At 40.2% G+C, this 22119-nt stretch overlaps 1 protein-coding gene across 6 annotated transcripts in view; it reads left to right on the top strand.

Moving 5' to 3' along the window:
* The window catches only part of stard3nl (STARD3 N-terminal like), a 35401-nt gene extending 13807 nt beyond the window's left edge, over positions 1-21594 (top strand). For 2 of the 6 annotated variants that reach the window (XR_011886331.1, XR_011886332.1), the window contains exons 3-9: positions 277-354; positions 441-518; positions 3211-3264; positions 3367-3487; positions 3774-3872; positions 13066-13161; positions 19264-21594. Coding sequence is in view for 2 of the 6 variants with exons in the window: in XM_072260516.1 (XP_072116617.1) it covers positions 277-354; positions 441-518; positions 3211-3264; positions 3367-3487; positions 3774-3872; positions 13066-13103 (468 nt within the window). In the remaining 4 variants the exon portion in view is untranslated. Of the gene's footprint in view, positions 1-276; positions 355-440; positions 519-1944; positions 2009-3210; positions 3265-3366; positions 3488-3773; positions 3873-13065; positions 13162-19263 lie in introns of those variants that run through there. The other 4 variants (XR_011886334.1, XM_072260516.1, XM_072260526.1 and 1 more) reach the window with 4 other exon arrangements.
* Positions 21595-22119: the final 525 nt, after the last annotated feature.

The raw sequence follows: 22119 nt of genomic DNA on the forward strand, positions 1-22119 counted from the left end.
TATTCCAATCAGAGTAGGTTGGCAATGTGAACAGCATTAGATCCAAAGCTCTAGTTCAAGCTTTCAGCAACATTGTGCCGGTGTGGGATTAATAGTGGCGCACTTCAGAATTCACAAACAGAATACATTTTGTTACACTAATTATTAATAAGTTGGGCTTTCCTTGAGTGTTTTTTTTTCCTGTGTATCTGAACTTACTAAGTTTAAAAATAATTGCCAGCCTGGTTTCAATGACAACTACTGCCAGACTGATTCAACTATCTTTTTGTTTTCTAGGTAGATGGTGGCATAATTCGTAGGTTAAAAACTGAAGTCATACGTTATGATTTCCACAGTTCTTACTTTGATATTTTTGTGAGTAGATTTTCTCATTCTCTTGAAAGCTTTTAATATATCTTAAACCTGGAGCAATCTTTATCTACTTCTCTTTATCTTTGCAGTTACTCGCAGTGTTCCGATTCCTTATGTTAGTTTTTGCGTACGCCCTCTGCAGGTTACAACACTGGTGGGTAATTGCGGTGAGTGTTCTTGCATATTGTGATAGGAAAGTGTCTGGACATCTATTAAATGAGGACCAGAAACTTAACTCTTCAAATCAGGAAAGTAGATATTTTTACAAATGTGTAATCTGAATATGAGTCTATGGCCCTTTGTTGCAGGGAGAATTTCTCTTATGCTTTGCTTTTTATCACCTGACCTGTTTCCACAACCTATGGACTCACTCTCAAGAACCTCCTATCTCATGTTCTCAATATTTCTTGTTTATTTATTATTTTTTTTGTTTTTGCACAGTTTGTTATCTTGTGCACATTGGTTATTTGTCTGTCTTGTGTGCAGTCTTTCATTGATTCTATTGTGATCCTTTGTATTTACTGTGAGTACCCACAAGGAAATGAATCCCAGAATTGTATATGGTGACATGTACCATAAATTCAGGTATATAAGCTGAGAATTTAGCCCTAAAATTTGGTCCTAAAATTAGTGGGTTGGCTTGTACAGGGGGTGCCAACTTTGGAAGAACGAATACACGGAAAACAGGTCGTATTTATTGGCTGTTTTTGAGTCAAATACAAAAGAAAATACAAACGCTTATGAAATCTACACAAAAGAAAAGATCTACAAAACACATTCTGTTTCTCATTTTACTTGTACACACTGTTGTCGTCAAATGTTCAGAGCTTGAAACTCTCACACTCTTCATTATCTGACTCTCCGAAAATCGCGTCCCATTCTTCGGCAGTCACCATATCATCGTAAGGATTGTCAGTTTCTGCTTTGACATCGTCATTTGCAGCTTTACTGGCTGCCAAATCTCCATCATCTTCTTCCCAAAGCAAATGATCTTCAGTGCCATCCAAAGCATTGCTGATGCTGCACTTCTTGAAGGCCTTCACAATGCACTTGGCCTCCATTTCCTCCCACGATTGCACTACCCATTCGCAAACTGTAGCTAAAGATGTGGCCCTCATATTTCCCGCTGGAGTGAATGACTGATTTCCAGACATCATCCATTCGTTCCACTGTCGATGCATGAATTCTTTGAATAGTTTGTTTAAACTCACATCTAATGGCAGGAGCAGGAACGTCAAACCACCGGGGATGACTGTAATGCCCGTATTTTCAGCTTTCAATGCTGCTTTTGTCTCGCTTTGAACATGTCCCAGACAAGTAGCGACTTTTCCTTCCTGAAACCTTTGGGATATCGATGCCACACCTCTTTAACCCATTTCGAGCAACCTGCTTCGTCCATCTAGCCGTGTTCTTAAATGTAAACAACAACACCCCGTAGGAATTTTTCTTTCTTTGGGAATGTTTTCCTCTTAAAAATCACTGTCGGTGGTAGTTTGGTCCCGTCAGTCATACACATTAACACGACAGTAAAATGTTGCTTCTCGTGTCCAGTTGTTTTGACAAGGACTGTTTTCTCCCCCTTCTGTTTGACAGTGCGGTTGCCAGCAAAATCAAAGAACATTGGCGTCTCGTCCATGTTACCAATCAGTGAGAGCGGGTAAGAATGTGCCTTTCGATGCTTGATTACAAACGATTGGAAGGCCATAATCTTATTCTCAGGGTCGCTAGGCAACTTTCTGAGCAATCTGTTTTTTGTCTCAACACAAGACCACATCTATTTATAAATCTGGTGCACCAACTTCGCGTAGCTTTGAAATTTTCGCTGACCTCACGGTGTTTTTCGGCCCATTTCAACGTTTGAACTCGAATCATTTCTCTGGTAACAATGTATCCAGACGATCGCTGGTGATTCATCCACTCTAAAACTTTTTCTTCCAGTTCTGGCCACTGGCATGTTTTCCCGCAGTTTGCACATTTCGTCTTTGGCATTTCCCTCAGTGTGTCCTCTGCCTTTCTCTACTCTCTCACTTGTTTCTCGTTTACACTAAACTTCTTAGCAGCTGCAGAATTATTCGTTCCTTTAGCAAAATCAACAACCTTCAGCTTGAAGCCAGCATCCTATCGTGTTCGTTTTAATCTTTTGTACGTGGTGTTCGCAAACTCAATACTGAGTACACGGACGGATTCCACCACTCCAGGTTATGTCTTAACGAAATTACAATGGGCGCTAAATGGTTTCAGGGGGGTTACATTTCAAGGGTTCTTTACCATTGGGAACCTAATTCAAAACTTCCCTCCCTGATTCATTTATTGAGAATTTGCTTATAACGCTCTATAATGTGTAGGCCTGTTTTCTTAGCAAGTACTGGTTCACAAAATTTCCAGGTTCCGGATCTGGCAAAGCTGAGTACTGGCATGTGAGATCTTGTGATCTTTTCTGGTTAAATCAAAAACCTCTACAAAAAGGGTTGGCTTATACAAAGGTAACATGAAAAAGTCACTTTTTTAACCTTGAAAATGGGGGGTCGGCTTATACTCCAGAATATATGGTATGTACTTTGTTAATAAATTTACTTTGACGCAAATCCATTGCTTAGGTAATTATAGACTTTGCATCCAGACTCCTAATGAGTAATAATGATCTGTTGGATTATCATTTTTCTTGAAATTTTGTTTCCCTGCTGCATAGACTATTGAACAGCATGGACATGCTGGAAACAGTCAGGGTAATTGGGCATTGGTAATTACCTTTTGCTGTAAGCATGCTGGGTTGAAAGAATATTTGGATTAAGTGCAGAAATGTTTGAGCTCCCATAGCTTCGTGCTCTACTGTGACTGGGAATGCTTCTTCTGTTCTAGGTTACAACAGCCGTTACCAGTGCCTTTCTAATTGCAAAGGTTATCATTTCCAAGGTATGTAGTAACCATACAACAAGCCTCTTTAGAAGAGATCTGTACTGAAATTGCCTTTTGATGCTAGTTTCTTTAACTTGAACATGTCTCATTACACTTTAGCTTTTGGTAGAAGGAACAGCCTTTGCCTATTTGCTGCCAATAATCTCCTTCATACTTGCCTGGATTGAGACCTGGTTCCTGGATTTTAAAGTTTTGCCGCAAGAGGCAAAGGATGAAAACAGTTAGTAAATTTTCTCAATTTACTTCTAAACTACCCCTGAAAGTCCTGATAACTGAGGATCCCCAGTACTGAATTTTACATTACCTTTACAACATTACCAATGTGACTATTTGTTTTACCTGTTCTTATGAATTCTATTGTTGCTGAGTTATTTTTGAATTGGCAATGTATTTAGACAGGACTGTACCTCCTGAGTTAGTAAGCCAAGTTACAGCTTCCAAGGTGATGATTATAAATGTAGTTATTCTGCCAGTCCATTATCTCAATTCTGTTCGTTCTGTTCCAGGAGTCTTTACTGTATCTGATGTATCAGAACATGCACCTCTCATCCTACCTGGCCCTCTCTCAGATGGCCAGTTTTATTCTCCGCCTGAATCTATTGTGGGTGAGTATTGATGAAGGATAGAACATAAAACAGTACAGTGCAGTACAGGTCCTTTAGCCCACAATATTGTGCTGCCCTTTTAACCTACTCCAAGGTCAAACTAACACTACCCTCCCCATAGCCCTCCATTTTTCTTTCATCTATATGCCTATCCAAGAGTCTCATAGATGTTCCTCATATATCTGCATCTACCACCACCACTGTCAGCACGTTCCACACACCCAAGATTGTTTGTATGTGGGGATTAAAAAAACACTATTTTTGGCAAACCCCTATACATTCCAACATTCACCTTAAAATGATACCCTCTTGTATTAGCCATTTCAGCCCTGGGGGTAAAAGCGCTGGCTCTTCACTCGATGCCTCTGATCGCCTTATACACCTCTATCAGGTTACCTCTCCCTAGCTCACTCAACCTTTCCTCATAAAGATATGCTCTCTAATCTTAGCAGTATCTCCTCTGCACCCTCTCTAAAGCTTTCACAACCTTCCCATAGTGTGGTAACCAGAACTGAACATAATACTCAAAGTGTAGTCTAACCAGTTTTATAGAGCTGCAACATTACCTTGAGGCTCGTGACCTCAATCCCATGCATAATGAAAGCCAACACACCATTTGTTTTCTTAACCATCCTGTCAACTTGTGTGGCAACTTTGAAGATTCTGTGGATTGGAACTTAAAGATTCCCCTGTTCCTCCATACTGTAAAGAACCCTGCTATTAACCCCGTACTCTGCCTTCAAGTTCAACCTTCCAAAGTATCACTTTGCACTTTTCTGGATTAAACTCCATCTGCTACTTTTCTTCCCAGCGTTGCACACTATCAATGTCTTGTTGTAACCTACAACATTCTACACTATCCACAACATCAACCTTTTTGTCATCAACAGGCTTACTACATATCCTTCCATTTCCTCATCCAAGCAATTTATAAAAATCACAGAGCAGGTTGGTCGTGTCTAATTGTGTTTGGCTCTATAGGTTAATAATGGTATGTTTATGGCAAATACCCCACAAATTGTGTTTTACTGTTCATTAATTGCATTAAGAATATCAAGGTTTGATTAAGTTCTGCCCAAATATGTATTGATAATTGAAGTGTACACCTACATGAATCAACCTTCACTAATGTTACTGGCATGAGCCAGTTCTTCCAGTGGCAGTGCACGTGGTAACAACTAGAGACGTACAGCAGAAGCAGTCATGTCCTTTACCCATGCACTCTTCTTACATTTTTCTCACATTGCTTCAATGCCAAAGTGATACTCTCTCCAGAAATTGCACTGTCACTCTAGTCAGCAGTCTAGACCAATTCATAACCTTCACTGTAATGGTTTTTCTCATTGCTGCTGTATATTTTACAGAACATAGGATGTTTTCTTGTCATGGTCATAGAGTCATAGAAAAGTACAGCACAGAAAACAGGCCCTTTGGCCCATCCAGTTCATGCACCAGGACCACAGCCCTCCACACCTTTACCATACATGTACCTTTCCAAACGTCTCTTAAACTTTGAAATTGAGCTCGCAAGCACTGCTTATGCTGGTAGCACGTTCCACACTCATAACCCTCTGAGTAGAGACATCTCTCAAACTTTTCACCTTTTACCCCTAATCCATGACCTCTAGTTATGGTCCCACCCAACTTCAGCAGAAAAAGCCTGCTTGCATTTACCCTCTCTATTCCCCTCATAATTTTGTGTCCTCTATCAAATCTCCGCTCAATCTTCTACATTCCAAAGTCCTAACTGATTCGATCTTTCCTTATAATTCATGAACTCCAGTCCCGGCAACATCCTTGTAAATTTTCTCTGTACTCTTTTAACCTTCTTTGCATCTTTCCTGTGGGTAGGTGACTAAAACTGCACACAATATTCCAAATTAGGCCTCACCAACGTTGTATACGACTTACATAGAAACATAGAAAATAGGTGCAGGAGTAGGCCATTCAGCTCTTCGAGCCTGCATCGCCATTCAGTATGATCATGGCTGATCCATCCAACTCAGAACCCTGTACCTGCCTTCTCTCCATACCCCCTGATCCCTTTAGCCAAAAGGGCCATATCGAACTCCCTCTTAAATATAGCCAATGAACTGGCCTCAACTGTTTCCTGTGGCAGAGAATTCCACAAATTCACCACTCTCTGTGTGAAGAAGTTTTTCCTCATCTCGGTCCTAAAAGGCTTCCCCTTTATCCTTAAACTGTGACCCCTTGTTCTGGACTTCCCCAACATCAGGAACAATCTTCCTGCATCTAGCCTGTCCAATCCCTTTAGAATTTTATACGTTTCAATAAGATTCCCCCTCAATCTTCTAAATTCCAGCGAGTATAAGCCTAGTCGATCCAGTCTTTCATCATATGAAAATCCTGCCATCCCAGGAATCAATCTGGTGAACCTTCTTTGTACTCCCTCTATGGCAAGAATGTCTTTCCTCAGATTTGGGGACCAAAACTGCACATAATACTCCAGGTGTGGTCTCACCAAGGCCTTGTACAACTGAAGTAGAACCTCTCTGCTCCTGTACTTGAATCCTCTTGCTATGAATGCCAGCATACCATTTGCCTTTTTCACCGCCTGCTGTACCTGCATGCCCACTTTCAATGACTGGTGTACAATGACACCCAGGTCTCGTTGCACCTCCCCTTTTCCTAATCGGCCACCATTCTGATAATAATCTGTTTTCCTTTCTTGCCACCAAAGTGGATAACCTCACATTTATCCACATTGAATTGCATCTGCCATGAATTTGCCCACTCACCTAACCTATCCAAGTTACCCTGCATCCTCTTAGCATCCTCCTCACAGCTAACACTGCCACCCAGCTTCATGTCATCCGCAAACTTGGAGATGCTGCATTTAATTCCCTCGTCTAAATCATTAATATATATTGTAAACAACTGGGGTCCCAGCTCTGAGCCTTGCAGTACCCCACTAGTCACTGCCTGCCATTCTGAAAAGGTCCCATTTATTCCCACTCTGTTTTTCCTGTCTGTCAACCAATTCTCTATCCACATCAATACCATACCCCCAATACCGTGTGCTTTAAGTTTGCACACTAATCTCCTGTGTGGAACCTTGTCAAAAGCCTTTTGAAAATCCAAATATACCACATCCACTGGTTCTCCCCTATCCACTCTACTAGTTACATCCTCAAAAAATTCTGTGAGATTCGTCAGACATGATTTTCCTTTCACAAATCCATGCTGACTTTGTCTGATGATTTCACCACTTTCCAAATGTGCTGTTATCACATCTTTGATAACTGACTCTAGCATTTTCCCCACCACCGATGTCAGGCTAACCGGTCTATAATTCCCTGGTTTCTCTCTCCCTCCTTTTTTTAAGAAGCAGGGTTACATTAGCCACCCTCCAGTCCTCAGGAACTAATCCAGAACCTAAAGAGTTTTGAAAAATTATCACTAATGCATCCACTATTTCTTGGGCTACTTCCTTAAGCACTCTGGGATACAGACCATCTGGCCCTGGGGATTTATCTGCCTTTAATCCCTTCAATTTACCTAACACCACTTCCCTACTAACATGTATTTCCCTCAGATCCTCCATCTCACTAGACCCTCGGTCCCCTACTATTTCCGGAGGATTATTTATGTCCTCCTTAGTGAAGACAGAACCAAAGTAGTTATTCAATTGGTCTGCCACGTCCTTGTTCCCCATGATCAATTCACCTGTTTCTGACTGTAAGGGACCTACAGTTGTCTTAACCAATCTTTTTCTTTTCACATATCTATAAAAGCTTTTACAGTCAGTTTTTATGTTCCCTGCCAGCTTTCTCTCATAATCTTTTTTCCCTTTCCTAATTAAGCCCTTTGTCCTCCTTTGCTGGACTCTGAATTTCTCCCAGTCCTCAGGTGTACCGCTTTTTCTGGCTAATTTGTATGTTTTTTCTTTGGAATTGATACTATCCCTAATTTCCCTTGTTAGCCACGGGTGCACTACCTTCCCTGGTTTATTCTTTTTCCAAACTGGGATGAACAATTGTTGTAGTTCATCCATGCGTTTTTTAAATGCTTGCTATTGCATATCCACCGTCAACACTTTAAGTATCATTTGCCAATCTATCTTAGCTAATTAGCTATCTTAGCCTCATACCTTCAAAGTTACCCTTCTTTAAGTTCAGAACCTTTGTTTCTGAATTAACTAGTCACTCTCCATCTTAATGAAGAATTCCACCATATTATGGTCACTCTTACCCAAGGGGCCTCGCACGACAAGATTGCTAACTAACCCTTCCTCATTGCTCAATACCCAGTCTACAATGGCCTGCTCTCTAGCTGGTTCCTCGACATGTTGATTCAGAAAACCATCCCACGTAAATTCCAAGAAATCCTCTTCCTCAGCACCCTTACCAATTTGGTTCACCCAATCTATATGTAGATTGAAGTCACCCATTATAACTGCTGTTCCTTTATTGCATACATTTCTAATTTCCTGTTTAATGCTGTCCCCAACCTCACTACTACTGTTAGGTGTCCTGTACACAACTCCCACCAGTGTTTTCTGCCCCTTAGTGTTATGCAGCTCTACCCGTATCGATTCTACATCCTCCTGGCTAATGTCTTTCCTTTCTATTGCGTTAATCTCCTCTCTAACCGGCAATGCTACCCCACCTCCTTTTCTTTCATGTCTATCCTTCCTGAATATTGAATATCCGTGAATGTTGAGCTCCCATCCTTGGTCAACCTGGAGCCATGTCTTCAACATAACATTCCATCTTTTGTACCCAAAACATTTATTTATGAAGGCCAATGTGCCAAAAGCTTTCTTTACGATCCTATCTATGTGTGGTACCACTTTCAATGAATTATGGACCTGCATTCCCAGCTCCTTTTGTTCTAAAGCACTACTCTGTTTGGTCCTTCCGAAGTGTAGCACCTCACACTTGTCTGCATTAAATTCCATAAACCGTTTTCAACCCATTTTTCCAGCTGGCCCAGATTCTGCTTCAAGCTTTGATAGTCTTCCTTGCTGTCCACTGCACCCCCCAATCTTGGTGTCATCTGTAAATTTGCTGAACGAGTTTACCACATTCTCATCCAGATCATTGACGGAGATGACAAACAACAAAGTACCCAGCACCAATCTGTGCGGCATACCACGGGTCACAGACCTCCGGTCAGAATGGCAGCCATCTGCTACCACTCCTTGGCTTCTCCCACAAAGCCAATGCCTAATCCAATTTACTCCCTCATGTGGAATGCTGAGTGACTGAACTTCTTGACCAACCTCCCATGTGGGATCTTGTCAAGTGTCTTGCTAAAGTCCATGTAGACAACATCCACTGCCTTGTCTTCATCAACATTCCTAGTAACTTCCTCAAAAAAAAAACTCTTAAGATTGGTTGGACACCACCTACCACACACAAAGCCATGCTGACTATCTCTAATCAGTCCATATCTATCCAAATAGTCATATATCCGACCCCTTAGAATAACTTCCAATAACTTTCCCACTACTGATGTCAGGCTCACTGACTTACCATTTTCTGGTTTATTTTTAGAGCGTTTCTTAAACAGCGGAACAATGTTAGATATCCTTCACTACCTGATCTGTCACTGAGGATGATTTAAATATCTCTGCTAGGATCCTTGCATTTTCTGCACTTGCCTCCCATGGGATCCAAGGGAACACCTTGTCAGGCTTTTGCCTCAAAGCAGCAAACACCACCTCCTCTGTAATCTGTGTAGGGTCCATGAAGTCGATGCTTCTTTACCTCAATTTTATAGACTATGTCCATCTCCTGAGTAAATACAGACACAGAAATTCATTTAAGATCTCCCTCTTCTCTTTTGGCATGGATTACTATTCTGATCTTCAGAGGACCAATCTTGTCATTATGATCCTTTTGCTCTTGACATACCTGTAAAATCCCTTGGGATTCTTCAAAGTTGCTGGTGAACGCAGCAGGCCAGGCATAATCTCTAGGAAGAGGTACAGTCGGCCTGAAACATCGACTGTACCTCTTCCTAGCGATGCTGCCTGGCCTGCTGCGTTCACCAGCAACTTTGATGTGTGTTGCTTGAATTTCCAGCATCTGCAGAATTCCTGTTGTGTGCCTTGGGATTCTTCCTCAACTTGTCTGCTAGGGCAACCTTATGCCTTCTTTTATCTGTCCTGATTTCTTTCTTAAGTGTTCACTTGCATTTCTTATGCTCCATATGCACCTCATTTGTTCCTACCTGCCTATGTCTATTATGCATCTTTTTTCCCCTTAACCAGGGCCTCAATATCTCTTGAAAACCCAAAGTTCCCTAAACCTGTTATCTTTACCTTTTATTCTGATGGGCACATGCAAGCTTTGTACTCTCTAAATTTCACTTTGAAGGCCTCCCACTTTCCAAGTCCACCTTTGCCATAAAACAGCTTTTCCCAATTCACACGTGGCTGATCCTTTCTGATACCATCAAAATTGGCCTTTCTCCAATTTAGAATCGCAACCCGTGGACTGGACCGCAGATCTTTTTCCATATTTACTTTGAAACTAATGGCATTTTGACCACTAGATGCATCGTGTTCCCTTACACAAAATTCTGTCACTTGCTCTGTCTCATTCCCTAATGTCCACTCTCTAGTTGGGACTTCTATATACTGATTAAGGAAAACTTCCTGAACACATTTGATAAGTTCTATCCTTTTACAGTAGTGTAGTCCCAGTCAACGTGTTGAAGATGTGTGAATAAAGTTTTTATAGTTATAGAATAACAGTAGGATTATTAGTGGTTCAAATATGATCATGTCTAACCACTTCTGAGTTCTAAACAGGGGGATGCTGCAAATTGAATAATTGTGTTTTTGGGTTGATTTTGGCTGCTGTATTGTCGGTGATCTCTATATCTGTTGGTCTAAAGAGCACATATTCAGTGAATGAGCCAGAATAACCTCCTTATACACAAATATACATAAATATCCAATTTATATTTTTGTTGGTATAACTTGTATTCTGGACCAATAGCAGAAAATAGCAACCTATCATTTCCCTAATTGACAAAAGTTTGTTGAGCTGTTTCCTGAGATTTGTACTTACCACTGCAATTTTGATCTTAAAGTAGTGTTAAAGTTTATTTTGTAAGTGCTTGTTGAATCTTTAAAACAGTGCGTCAGTTAAAATTTACACTTCTGCTTTCTAGTATGCTCATTAAGAGTGGGTTCAGTTCTCGCCACCATAAGGGAAGCTGCTGCTGATTCTCAATATGATCGTCGCATTTTAAACAGCTGTTCTACAGTGACTGGCCCTTCTATATATTTGTGCTGTTAACTGTTAGATTCCTGATCTTAATTTTAGTAGTAGCTGATGAGGTTTGATTTTGCAAAGGATCAATCGCCTCCCTGAGTTAGACTGGTAGTGTTAAGTAGACAGATTAATGGTGTCTGTAGGATATATTTGCAATGGCATTTGACCTTCTGATAGGACTCCAGTCTGTTTACCACATTCCCTACCTTGCAAATATTTCATACAGAAAAGAGTTAAAGCTTGCATTGACTCCTCTGTGGTACTGATTCTCTGATACCGGAGCTAGTTTCCCATAGTAGCTCATTTCTATAGAGTTGTGGTTAAACCACAGCAAGTGTTTCCCATATGCTGTGGCTCTTGACTGTTGTCTGGGCAAAGGTTTCAGTGTTACAGGTGTTGAGTACAAGGAGGTATACTGTTTTCAGCCAGACCACAGTTACTTCACCAAGTTTGGAGACAGACATACTAACTTTTCTCTTTTTTTTCTTCTTCCCTCTCTCTTCTTCCTCTTTTTGCTCCCACAATTTCTGTTCCTCCCACTTTTTGCCCCACTCCTTATTCTGGCCTTATGCCTTCTACCCTGCCAGCACAGCATTAAAAATTTGACAGTAAAGATACAAATGTTTAATTTATGGCATAGAAATTAAAAAAAAATAAAAGAACCTATTTATCTCTGGCAACCCTTTCTGCCCTGTTCTCTTAAATCAGCAGAAACATTTGAAAGGCTGCTAGGGGGCGGTAGATCTACAGTCAGAGATCTGTTCTGCACTTCGCTGCAGGAAGAATGCTGAGGTAATCGGTAGATACACTTTTGATCCGCCAGATTGCTGTTTCCTGTGTCGAAATTCTAAAAGCTTAGAGTTGAGATATTTTATTAGAAAATTTTAAGTTGATTTAGGTGGAATATTATAGCACAGGAGACCATTTGTGCCTGTTCCTTGATGATTCTGCTTTATTAGTCTTACTTGCCTGCTGTTCCACCATACCTAATGGGTTTATCCATTTGTCAGCAGAAAATTGAGCCCACTTCAGCTATGATTGCAGACAGCACAGTTTGGATAACTAAAACTTGATTAATTTGATTACTGAACCTTCTGTCACTGGAAACATTTCCTTATTTACTCAAAGTTTCTGAGCATTGAAGCTCTGTTAAATTTCTTCTCTGAACATTTTGCTTTAAGGAACATCCCAATTTTTTTCCCCTTATTCTCCATGTTATCAAGGAACCACATTTCTGATCCTATTCTAATAAAAGTCTCCTTCAATCTCACTTAGTTTCTAACAATCTTCTTAATGTCTGGAATTTGCCATTATACTTCATTTGGAGCTCAGCCAGTGATCTTATACAGATTTAGCATAGATTTGCTTTTGTTCAATCTATAAACCAAGAATGTAATATGCCTTTTTAAAATCATTCCTTAAATTCTAGGCCAGTCAGTGGTGAGGAAACACGTATGTAATGATCTGAGATACAAAAACAAATTTTCACTGTTTAAAAGTATTGGCTAATAAATAAAAAGTAACTGAGATCTGTTTAAAGGCAGCTTAGTTTGCATTAGCTTTAGAATTCTTTGCTTGGAGAACGTTGATTAAAGATAGACAATCTTATATTGGATGCAACAGTAAAATAAAAACCTGGATTGATGATTTGGGGAGATGTTCATCTTGCATCACAGTAGCAGGGGAAATTTTGAAAAAAACCTGGAATAACATGTTAGTATTGATTACCTTAACACTATTGAATTGTCATTAAAAAAAAAACTTGTTGTTTATGGAAAGGAGCTTGCTGTTTTATCCAATCTGTGACTCCACACACGGACTTGAATGGTAACTGTACTGAAGCCAGCTTTCAGCTGCATGAATACTGATGGCCAGAATGCAACTTTCTATGCCATGTGTTCCTATGATCAGGAAGCTGACAATAACCTGTTCTTTATTTATAGATTCTGAAGAAAATGATACCGAGTATCCAGCACATTAGCAGGTGTGGAAAATGGTGCATCAGTTGACTCCTCTTTGTTTTGCTCAACTTCTAGCCTGTGAGTGATTGAAGTGACTTAAGAGCTGCATGGTCTCATTGTTCAGGGAGATGGACGCTATTCCTGAAACATTCTTCACTGCTGTCTTGGGATGGAATTGATGGGGGCTCTTATTTTTAAGTGCTCTTTGTTACATCCTACCCCACTGCTGTTCTTTCCTCCGCCTTTTTATCTTTTTCTACAGCTGCCTGACTTACTGTATTCAAGTGTGATACTTTGAATCCGCATCTAAGGTTCTAAGCATTTATTTTCTTGGAGCAAGTATGGTGAACATTTTTGGTGACTGAAGCCAGTAATACCACAGATATGGAAATATGAAACTAAAATAAAAAATGCCGTTAGACATTCAGCATCTCAGGCAGCATCTGTGCAGAGAGCAAATAAGCTGATGCTTCATGTTGGTATCCTTTCTTATATCAACAGATGTTACCCAACTTTTTTTTTTTAAATGATATTTTACGTTTCCCTCAATTTTGTTGTTGGCCCTAAAGTTGTCTGGGGAATCCCTTACTGCTAAGCTGAGCAGCAAGTAAGTTGCCAGCTGCACTAAACCGTTGAATAATTCCCAGTACTGAAACCAGCATTAACGGACTATTTGTGTCACAAGAGTTCTTGATGCAGATGTTTTCCATGTGTCTGTTTGCACCTGGTGACAGGCTGTTACGAAATGTGCATGCAAATAGCATTTGAATTCAAAGTCCCTGACACCACACTGCTAGGATGTGTTCTTGCTGAATTGAACAAACTGACATTATTTCCTGTTGTGCTGCACAGCCCAGACATGATACGGCTTTAGGTTCACAACAAACAGAATTTAATAATTAATGCAAGAACTGGGTATTAAATGTACTAAATTTAACTCTCTTTATGCTTGCATCCGCTGAGTTTAAAAGTGAGAGGGGAGACTTAATTGGAATATTCAGGGGATGTGGAGATTATGTCTCCTGTTGTGAGAGAAAGAAGGGATCATTGTTTAAAATCTGGGAGAAGGGTCACCCATTTAAGATGGATAAGGCAATTTTGGATATTGTGAAAATTAAGAAAAAAGAGCACCCCTTTACATCTACTTTGTCATTCAGTAAGATCATGGCTAAGCCAGTGTGGGCCTCAATGCTATTGCCTGCTCTTTCCCTGTGTGCTTTGACTGTAGTGGTTTAAATTTCTGTCAGTCCCCACCTTGAATATACTCCACAGCTCTGAGGCAAAGAATTCCAATAGTTCATGACCCACTGAGAGAATAAATTCCTCTACATTTGAAAGCTTTTGAACAACCTTTGGATCACATTTGCTCAAAGAGTACTGGGAAGATTCCTTGGATATTTTTAAGACAATGCAGGAGCTGCCTATTTATCCATCAAACCTGCTCTGCCATTCAGTATGATTATGTATGATCATATTCCTGCTTTCCCCAGAACCTTTGACTCCTTTTACATCTAGAAATAGAGTATATGCCTTATATTCAGCAACCTAGCCTCCACATAGTCCATCACCCTCTGAGTAACTAAGTTGCTTCCTATTACAGCCCTAAGTTGCTTGTCCTATGAACCCAAGACACAGACTCAGACAGGGGAACTACTTTCTCTGCATCCTGTCAGCATTTTGTGAATTTCTATTGTATCCCTCACCTCAGTCTCCTAAACTCAAGCAAATACAAACATAGGCCATTTAATGTGATCAAGTGGCAGTTGTGCTATCCTTGCAGCTTTTATTAAATAATGGTACAATATTAGCATCCTCATCCCCCCTCCAGTCTTCCCAAATTTCACCTTTGGCTAAAGATGAAGCAAATATTAATGCAAGGACCTCTGAGCTACCCACGAGGTCCAAGGATGCACTTGGGCCTTGGGGATTTATTCACCTTAATACACTCTAAGGCCACCAGCTCCTCTTGCCTGGTCAATCTTATGTGGTCCAAGACATTATCACTCACTTCACTGTTTTCCTTAGCATCTACCATTTTCTCCACGGTAAAAGAAACTGAGAAACATTAATTAAATATCTTCCTTTTCCTGTGGCTCCATACATAGTAGATGGTCATGCTGTTCTTTAAGAGGGTTCCCTAAACTTGCCAGCCTTGCCTTTCACCCTAACGGGATTATGCTGCCCTGGATTCTTTAAATCACTTGTTTGAAAGTCTCCCACTTGCCAGTCATTTCTTTACCTACAAGTAGTCTCACCAATTGAGTATGCCCACAAGAAAATGAATCTCAGGGTTTTATATGGTGACATACATGTACTTTGATAATAAATCTAATTTGACTTTGAGCTTGGAACCTGCCTAATCAATCTGTGCAAGATTCTGCGTAATGCCTCTAAAATAGACCCTGCCCTATTTTTTTAGGACCTTAACTAGTGGGCGAGTCCCATCTTTCTTTATAACTATTTTAAAATGAACATAATGATGTGACTGACACTGAGTTACTTGGTCTGCCTTGCTCCCAAAGAAGTGGCCTAGTGTTGTACCCTCTCCATTAGAGTCTTCGATATATTGATTAAGCTTCTGTTTGAACACATTTAACAAATTCCACCCTATCCTATGAATGACTCAGTCAATATTAGGGAAGTTAAAATCTCCCTCTAATACTATCCTATTATTGTTACAATTATTTGCAAAATCGGAAAAGAGCTGTTCCTCTAATTCCCATTGACTAAGGGGGGAGGAGTGGGAGGTACAGTATAGTCCTATTAAAGTGGCCATCCCTTTGTTTCTAAGTTCTACTCGTATGGCCTTACTGAATGATCCCCCAAGGAACATCCTCTTTGAGCACTGTTATTATGTACTCCCTTATTAAAAGAGAAATCCCCTTCCTCTCCTACCTGCTTCTCTGACCTCCTTGTGGCATCTGTACCCTGGAACATTGAGCTGCTAGTCCTGCCCTTTCCTCCACAGTGTTTCTGTTATGGCAGTAATATCCCAGTTCCCAAAGCCAATCCAGAAGCAGATTTCACCCATCTTGCCTGTTAAGCCTCTTACACTGAAATAAACACAGTTTAATGTAGTTATTTTTCCTCTCTCTTTCCTGTGCTCCTGACTATTCTGTCTACTAAACTTGCTCTCGTTGACTGCATTACTTACCTCATATTTCTCATCTGTCTCACTACTGCTGAGGGTCCAAACACCCTGCCAATTTAATTTAAACCAACTCCAGTAGTGTTAGCAAATCTCCATCCCAGCATTTTTGTTCCCCTCCAGTTCAGGTACAACTGATCTCTCTTGTACAAGTTACTTTTGCTCCAGAAGAGATCCCAATGATCAAAGAACCTGAATCTCTGCTCCTCCATTAGCTCCTCTGCCATGCATTCATCTGGGCTACCTTCCTTGTTCCTGTCCTCACTAGCATGTAGCACAGGGATCAGAATTGGATCATTTGGCCCTTGAGTCTGCTGTGCCATATTATCATGGCTGATTTATTATCCCTCTTAACCCATTCTCTTGTCTTCTTCCTGTAACCTTTAAGGCCCTGATTAATTAAGAACCTAACAATCTCCTCCTTAAATACACCCAGTAGCTTGGCCTGCATGGCTGGCTGTGGCAGAGAGTTCCACAGGCTCACCACCCTATGGCTAACAATTTTTTCCTCATCTCTGTACTAAATTGATGTCCCTCTGTTCTGAGGTTGAGCCTTCTGGTCCTAGACTATTGAAAATATCCTCTCTACATCCACTCTATCGAAGTGTTTCAATACTTGATAGGTTTCAATGACATCCTCTTTCATTCTCCTAAATCCCGGCGAGTACAGGCCCAGAGCCATCAAACACTCCTCATATGTTAACCCTTTCATTATTGGGATCATTCTTATGAACCTCCTCTGGGCCCTCTCCAATGCTAGCACATCTTTTCTTAGATAAGGGGCCCAAAACTGCTCTTGATACTCCAAGTGAGGTCTGACCAATGCCTTATGAAGTCTCAGGATTATAACCTTGCTTTTGTATTCAAGTCCTCTTGAAATTAATGCTAATATTGCATTTGCCTTCCTTAACACTGAATCAGCCTGAAAGTTAACCTTTAGGGAACCCTGCACAAGGACTCCCAAGTCCTTTGCACCTCTGATTTTTGAATTCTCTCCCCACTTAGAAAGTAGTCCACGTCTTTATTCCTTCTACCAAAGTGCATGGCCATACACTTCCTTACAATATCTTCCATCTGCCACCTTGCTTATTCTCTCAATATGTCCAAGTCCTTTTGTAGCCTCTCTGCTTCCTCAACACCACCTGCCCCTCTTCCTATCTTCATGTTGTCCACAGACTTGGCCACAAAGCCATCAATTTTGTCATCCAAGTCATTGACATATAACAAACATGTAAAGAAGCTGACCCAGCAACAACCCCTGCAGAACACCACTAGTCACTGGCAGCCAATCAGAAAAGGTCCCCTATTATTCTCACTCTTTGCCTCCTATCAGTCAGCCAATCTTTTATCCATGCTAGTATCTTTCCTGTAACACCATTGGCTCTTATCTTGTTAAGCAGCTTTGTATGCAGCACCTTGTCAAAGACCTTCTGAAAACTGAAGTAAAAAACATCCACTGACTCTCCTTTGTCTATCTTGAATGTTATTTCATCAAAGAGTTCCAACAGGTTTGTCAGACAAGGTTTGCCCCTTAAGGAAACTGTTGACTTTGGCCTATCTTGTCATGTGTCCCCAAGTACCCTGAAACCTCATCCTGACTAATAGACTCCACCATCTTTCCAACTACTGAAGCCAGGCTAACTGGCCTATTATGTTTTTCTGCCTCTTCCCTTCTTGAAGAGTGGAAGGACAACTTGTCATTTTCTAATCCTCCAGAATCATTCTAGAATCTAAACGCAAACAACAGGAATTCTGCAGATGCTGGAAATTCAAGCAACACACATAAAAGTTGCTGGTGAACGCAGCAGGCCAGGCAGCATCTCGTTAGTCCTGACGAAGGGTCTCAGCCTGAAACGTCGACTGCACCTCTTCCTAGAGATGCTGCCTGGCCTGCTGCGTTCACCAGCAACTTTTATGTGTGTTGATTCTAGAATCTAGCGATTTTTGAAAGATCATTACTGATGCCTCTACAATTTCTTTGCTACCTCTTTCAGAACCTTGGGGTGTAGTCCATCTGGTCCAGGTGATTCATCTACCTTCAGACCTGGCTTTCAATATTCATGGTGCAGAAGCTTATTCCCTTTTTTAAAAAAAACTAGTCATATCTACCAATGTATGCAGTGCTGCTTTACTGCTCATCTTCCGCTTAAGAATGTTCTGCAATTGCTTGGAGACATCCTTTTTGACCCTGGGACCCCTAAGGCATCACACTATCTTGGCATCTCTTCTGACCACCATTTCTTCTTGTTCCCCTTTCTAGCAAGTCTCCTATCACTATTACCCTCTCTGACTGCACTCTTTCTTGCTGAGTCTTAGAATTGGTTGTAGAGGCACAGGCATGATTATTATTGCTATTCCCTGAAAGGTAATTTCCCATCCCCAATGGTATCTAAGAAGGCTTATCTGTTAGTGAAGTGTATAGCCATAGAGGAAATACTGCACTGCTTGCCTGTCCCCTTTGCCTTGTGGTCATCCAACTACTTATAGCCTGATGCGTGCCTATCTTAGTAAAATTGTTATTTGTGCTCTCGGCACCCTAGATGATCCTGAGTGCATCCAACTCCAGCTCCGTTACCTTGACAAGGTTAGCCAGGAGCTGTAGTTTGCTGCACTCCCTACACTGGAAGTCTCCCTGATCTCCAACATCCTGCAGGACCAGCATTCAACTGCCCCGGCTGCCATCCTGACTTCACTAAGTGGGTAATAAAATTAAATGACCTTTCCTGTTCTTACCTTTATCTCAGCTCAGCCTCTCGCTGAAGCCTCATAAGCCAAAGTTCCAGCAATTATTCCTCAAACACAGCTGCTCCTAAATGGTTGTTCCTCTAGAATCTGGCTTCCTTTTACTCACTGCCAGAGGCTGCAACTTTTAAAATCTCCTCTCCGCCTCTTTACAGCTCACTAGTCCTTTCTGAAAATGTAAACTGAAATTTTTATATAGATCTGTGCATTGATTGCAGTATTGTATTTTCAGCCAAGTATAAATTGTTCTAATGTAATTTCTTCTTGCTCTCTCTCCGCATCTCCCTCAGCAGGTGGATAAAGTTCAGTCTGAAGCAAATATTGGAACTCTTTGAAATAGCAGAGCTTTGAGATTTGCCTGAGACTTGAATTATTCTTGGGTATGACCGTGTTTAGCCAATAGCAAGACTTGATTCACTGTGCTCAAGAACCCTTCAGCTGTTGGGAGTTCATCGCTATACTGCCTTCTGCCATCTTGGAAATGATTTCTTTATCCTCCCTTTACTAAACCAATACTCTAATCACGCAATCCTGCACGATTAGTTTCCAAAATATGTAATTTTGGTTTGGAATCAATTATTTCATGATTAATAATTCTATTTAAAATAACTTTGAAGGTTTATTGAAGGGTGTGATTAGATTATCTGTCCAATGTATTTGGGCCTGTTCATTTTAAGCATTATGTTGCACTATGATTCTTGATTATTTGTGTTTGGTCTTTCATTATTTTAAATGAAATTGGCCAAACACAGTAAATGATAAAATGTTCTGAACTGTTTTCAGACTTTGCCTTATTTGTAAAGGTAAGTATGAAAGGGAGCACTGCATGAGTGCCCTGCTGCATGTGTTTGTCACCCATGTTCCCAGAGTGTCACTGCATGTCATAACTTTCTTCAGAATTAAGGAAGCTTCTTAAAAGTTATTTGTATTTCTTAACAATAGTAATGTGTTCTGTATGGCAGCTTGTAACAAGACTCAGCGGCAGCACTCTCTGCTGAGCACTCAGTGACCCAGCTCCCTCTGTGATTAGGGGTGTACAAAATTCCCATCTTTGGTCTAGAATATTCCATGCTTTGTGATAGTTGAAATAGAAGTTTTAAAAAGCAGCATTTTATTTGCTTGCAGTCAAATAGACTCTCTGATAAAGAACATTGTACCTGGCAAAGCTCTAGCAGTTCCTAGCTCATCTCTCTCCTGCAGCTGTGGAAAACGTTAAGATTTTGCAATGATATTGTACCAAGATTGTCTGACCACTACCCCTAGGAAGACACCTGTCTTTTTTAACCTCCCTTGCTTCAGTAAAGCAACATGTCTTCTGACCCTGCCCTAAGGAAGCTTCCATGCCCTTTGAACTGCATATAGATGGGCTAGCCACCTCTTCTCAACCTCTTCTACAACCTGCCTCCAGCACTGAGGTCTTTAAATTCTTAATCACTACTCAGTAATCACTACCTAGGAAGGAATCAAATATGTGCTTTACTTGACCATCAGATTTTGGCTTCTCAAAACTCTGAGACAGCTGAAAGTTTGATTATAAACAAGAATTGGTAAGGATGCATCCTCTCTTTCCAGGGCAACAGGAGGTAACAAGAGTTAATTAGTAGCATATCTCTTTAACAGATGATTCCTTTGTCCACAGCTCCCCATAGAATGAGAGCAGTGTTGTAGAATGGTGGGCAGAGAGTATACCTCATCTAAAGAGTACTTTTGTTAATTATTCTCAGTTTTGCACAGATTAATGTAATAGCTTTGATTTGAAGTGATGATCATAATTTGGCTTTATTAATATAGTTTGATGTCTTAAGTAAAGTTATGGTGCAATTAAGTACACCTGTTCAAACAAGTTTTGCAAATCAGTTATTTAATGTTAATCAATTCAGTGAGATATTGGAGTACTGCAGTTCATGCACTGATACTGAATTACTTAGTGGCTATTCCCAAAGCTTTGCATTTACATCATATTTCATATGTGATATCCACTTTTAATTGCAATCGAGAAATGTTTTTATATTTAAATCAAATTATTGGAATTTCTAATTGTTTTATCTCAAACAACTTCAAGAGCAGGCTCTTTGTTCAAAATGATTGAATAATTATCTGTTCAATTTATCAGCTGATGTGTTTTTTCTGTCTGCAACCTTGCAATATTTGTATTCTGATCATATTTTTAAGGTAAAGTTCCAACTGAATTAATATTCCTAATGTTTATGTTTCTATGTATATCTAACAGTGGATTATAGCCCAGTGATTTTTTTTTATTGTATCTCTATTCATTGAGTTTCTTCCTTGTGAGCTGTCTTTCAAAAAGACATCCTACAGTGGGAATGAGATCGAATAGTGATGGAATGGAAAAAAAATGGTCCTGCTTCTTAGTGATGCTAGATCTAATTCTACACAAAAGAATCGAGTTTCTTCTGTGCTTAATGTCAGCAGTTTGATCACTTTATGATTAGCTTACAAATAATTGTCTGAATAAAAAACGTCAACAAATGCAAGGGTGTGCAAAAAAGTTCTGCATGCAATATCTGTATCTCCAGTCATGGCTTGTTTTTTTAATGTAATAAATGCATTATCGTTTCACTAATATTTACTTCAGAAAATGTAATTAAAATGGGAAATATTTTAGGAATGTCCATTCAGTGCTTGGCTTAATGTTTATGCAACTTCCATCATAACATTTTGACTATATACTCCAGCTGTGATTAGTGATCCATTCTCTAATATGCAAGCTCAGAAAATTCATTCTGTTGCTCTTCAACCAACTACCTATCTTAACCTCTGTGGATTTGTTTGTTCATTACTGCTCGTCTTCATAGTTGTGTAAATTCTTCAAAGCATTGAAGTATTACCACTGACCAAAGAATAGAGACTTGGGCTGAGCCAGGTGCTAAGTGAACTAACACAAGGTACAAGCCTACTTAATTTTATCTGCCAATTTGCATGTGTCCAATACAGCATTGGTAGTAACAAAGAAAATTTCCCAGCTTCACACACAGGACAGCCTCTGTTGTGTTGTACTGTAACTGCTGAATAGGATGGTTCAGAGTAGATCCAGAAGGTAATTTCTAAAGAACAAATATCTATTCTGGCATAATCTGAATGCCATACTCTGGCATATTCCTTCACCTCTGCCAAATTCCTTCACC

Source organism: Mobula birostris, chromosome 1 (genome assembly GCF_030028105.1).
Source record: "Mobula birostris isolate sMobBir1 chromosome 1, sMobBir1.hap1, whole genome shotgun sequence".
Taxonomy (NCBI): Eukaryota; Metazoa; Chordata; class Chondrichthyes; order Myliobatiformes; family Myliobatidae; genus Mobula; species Mobula birostris.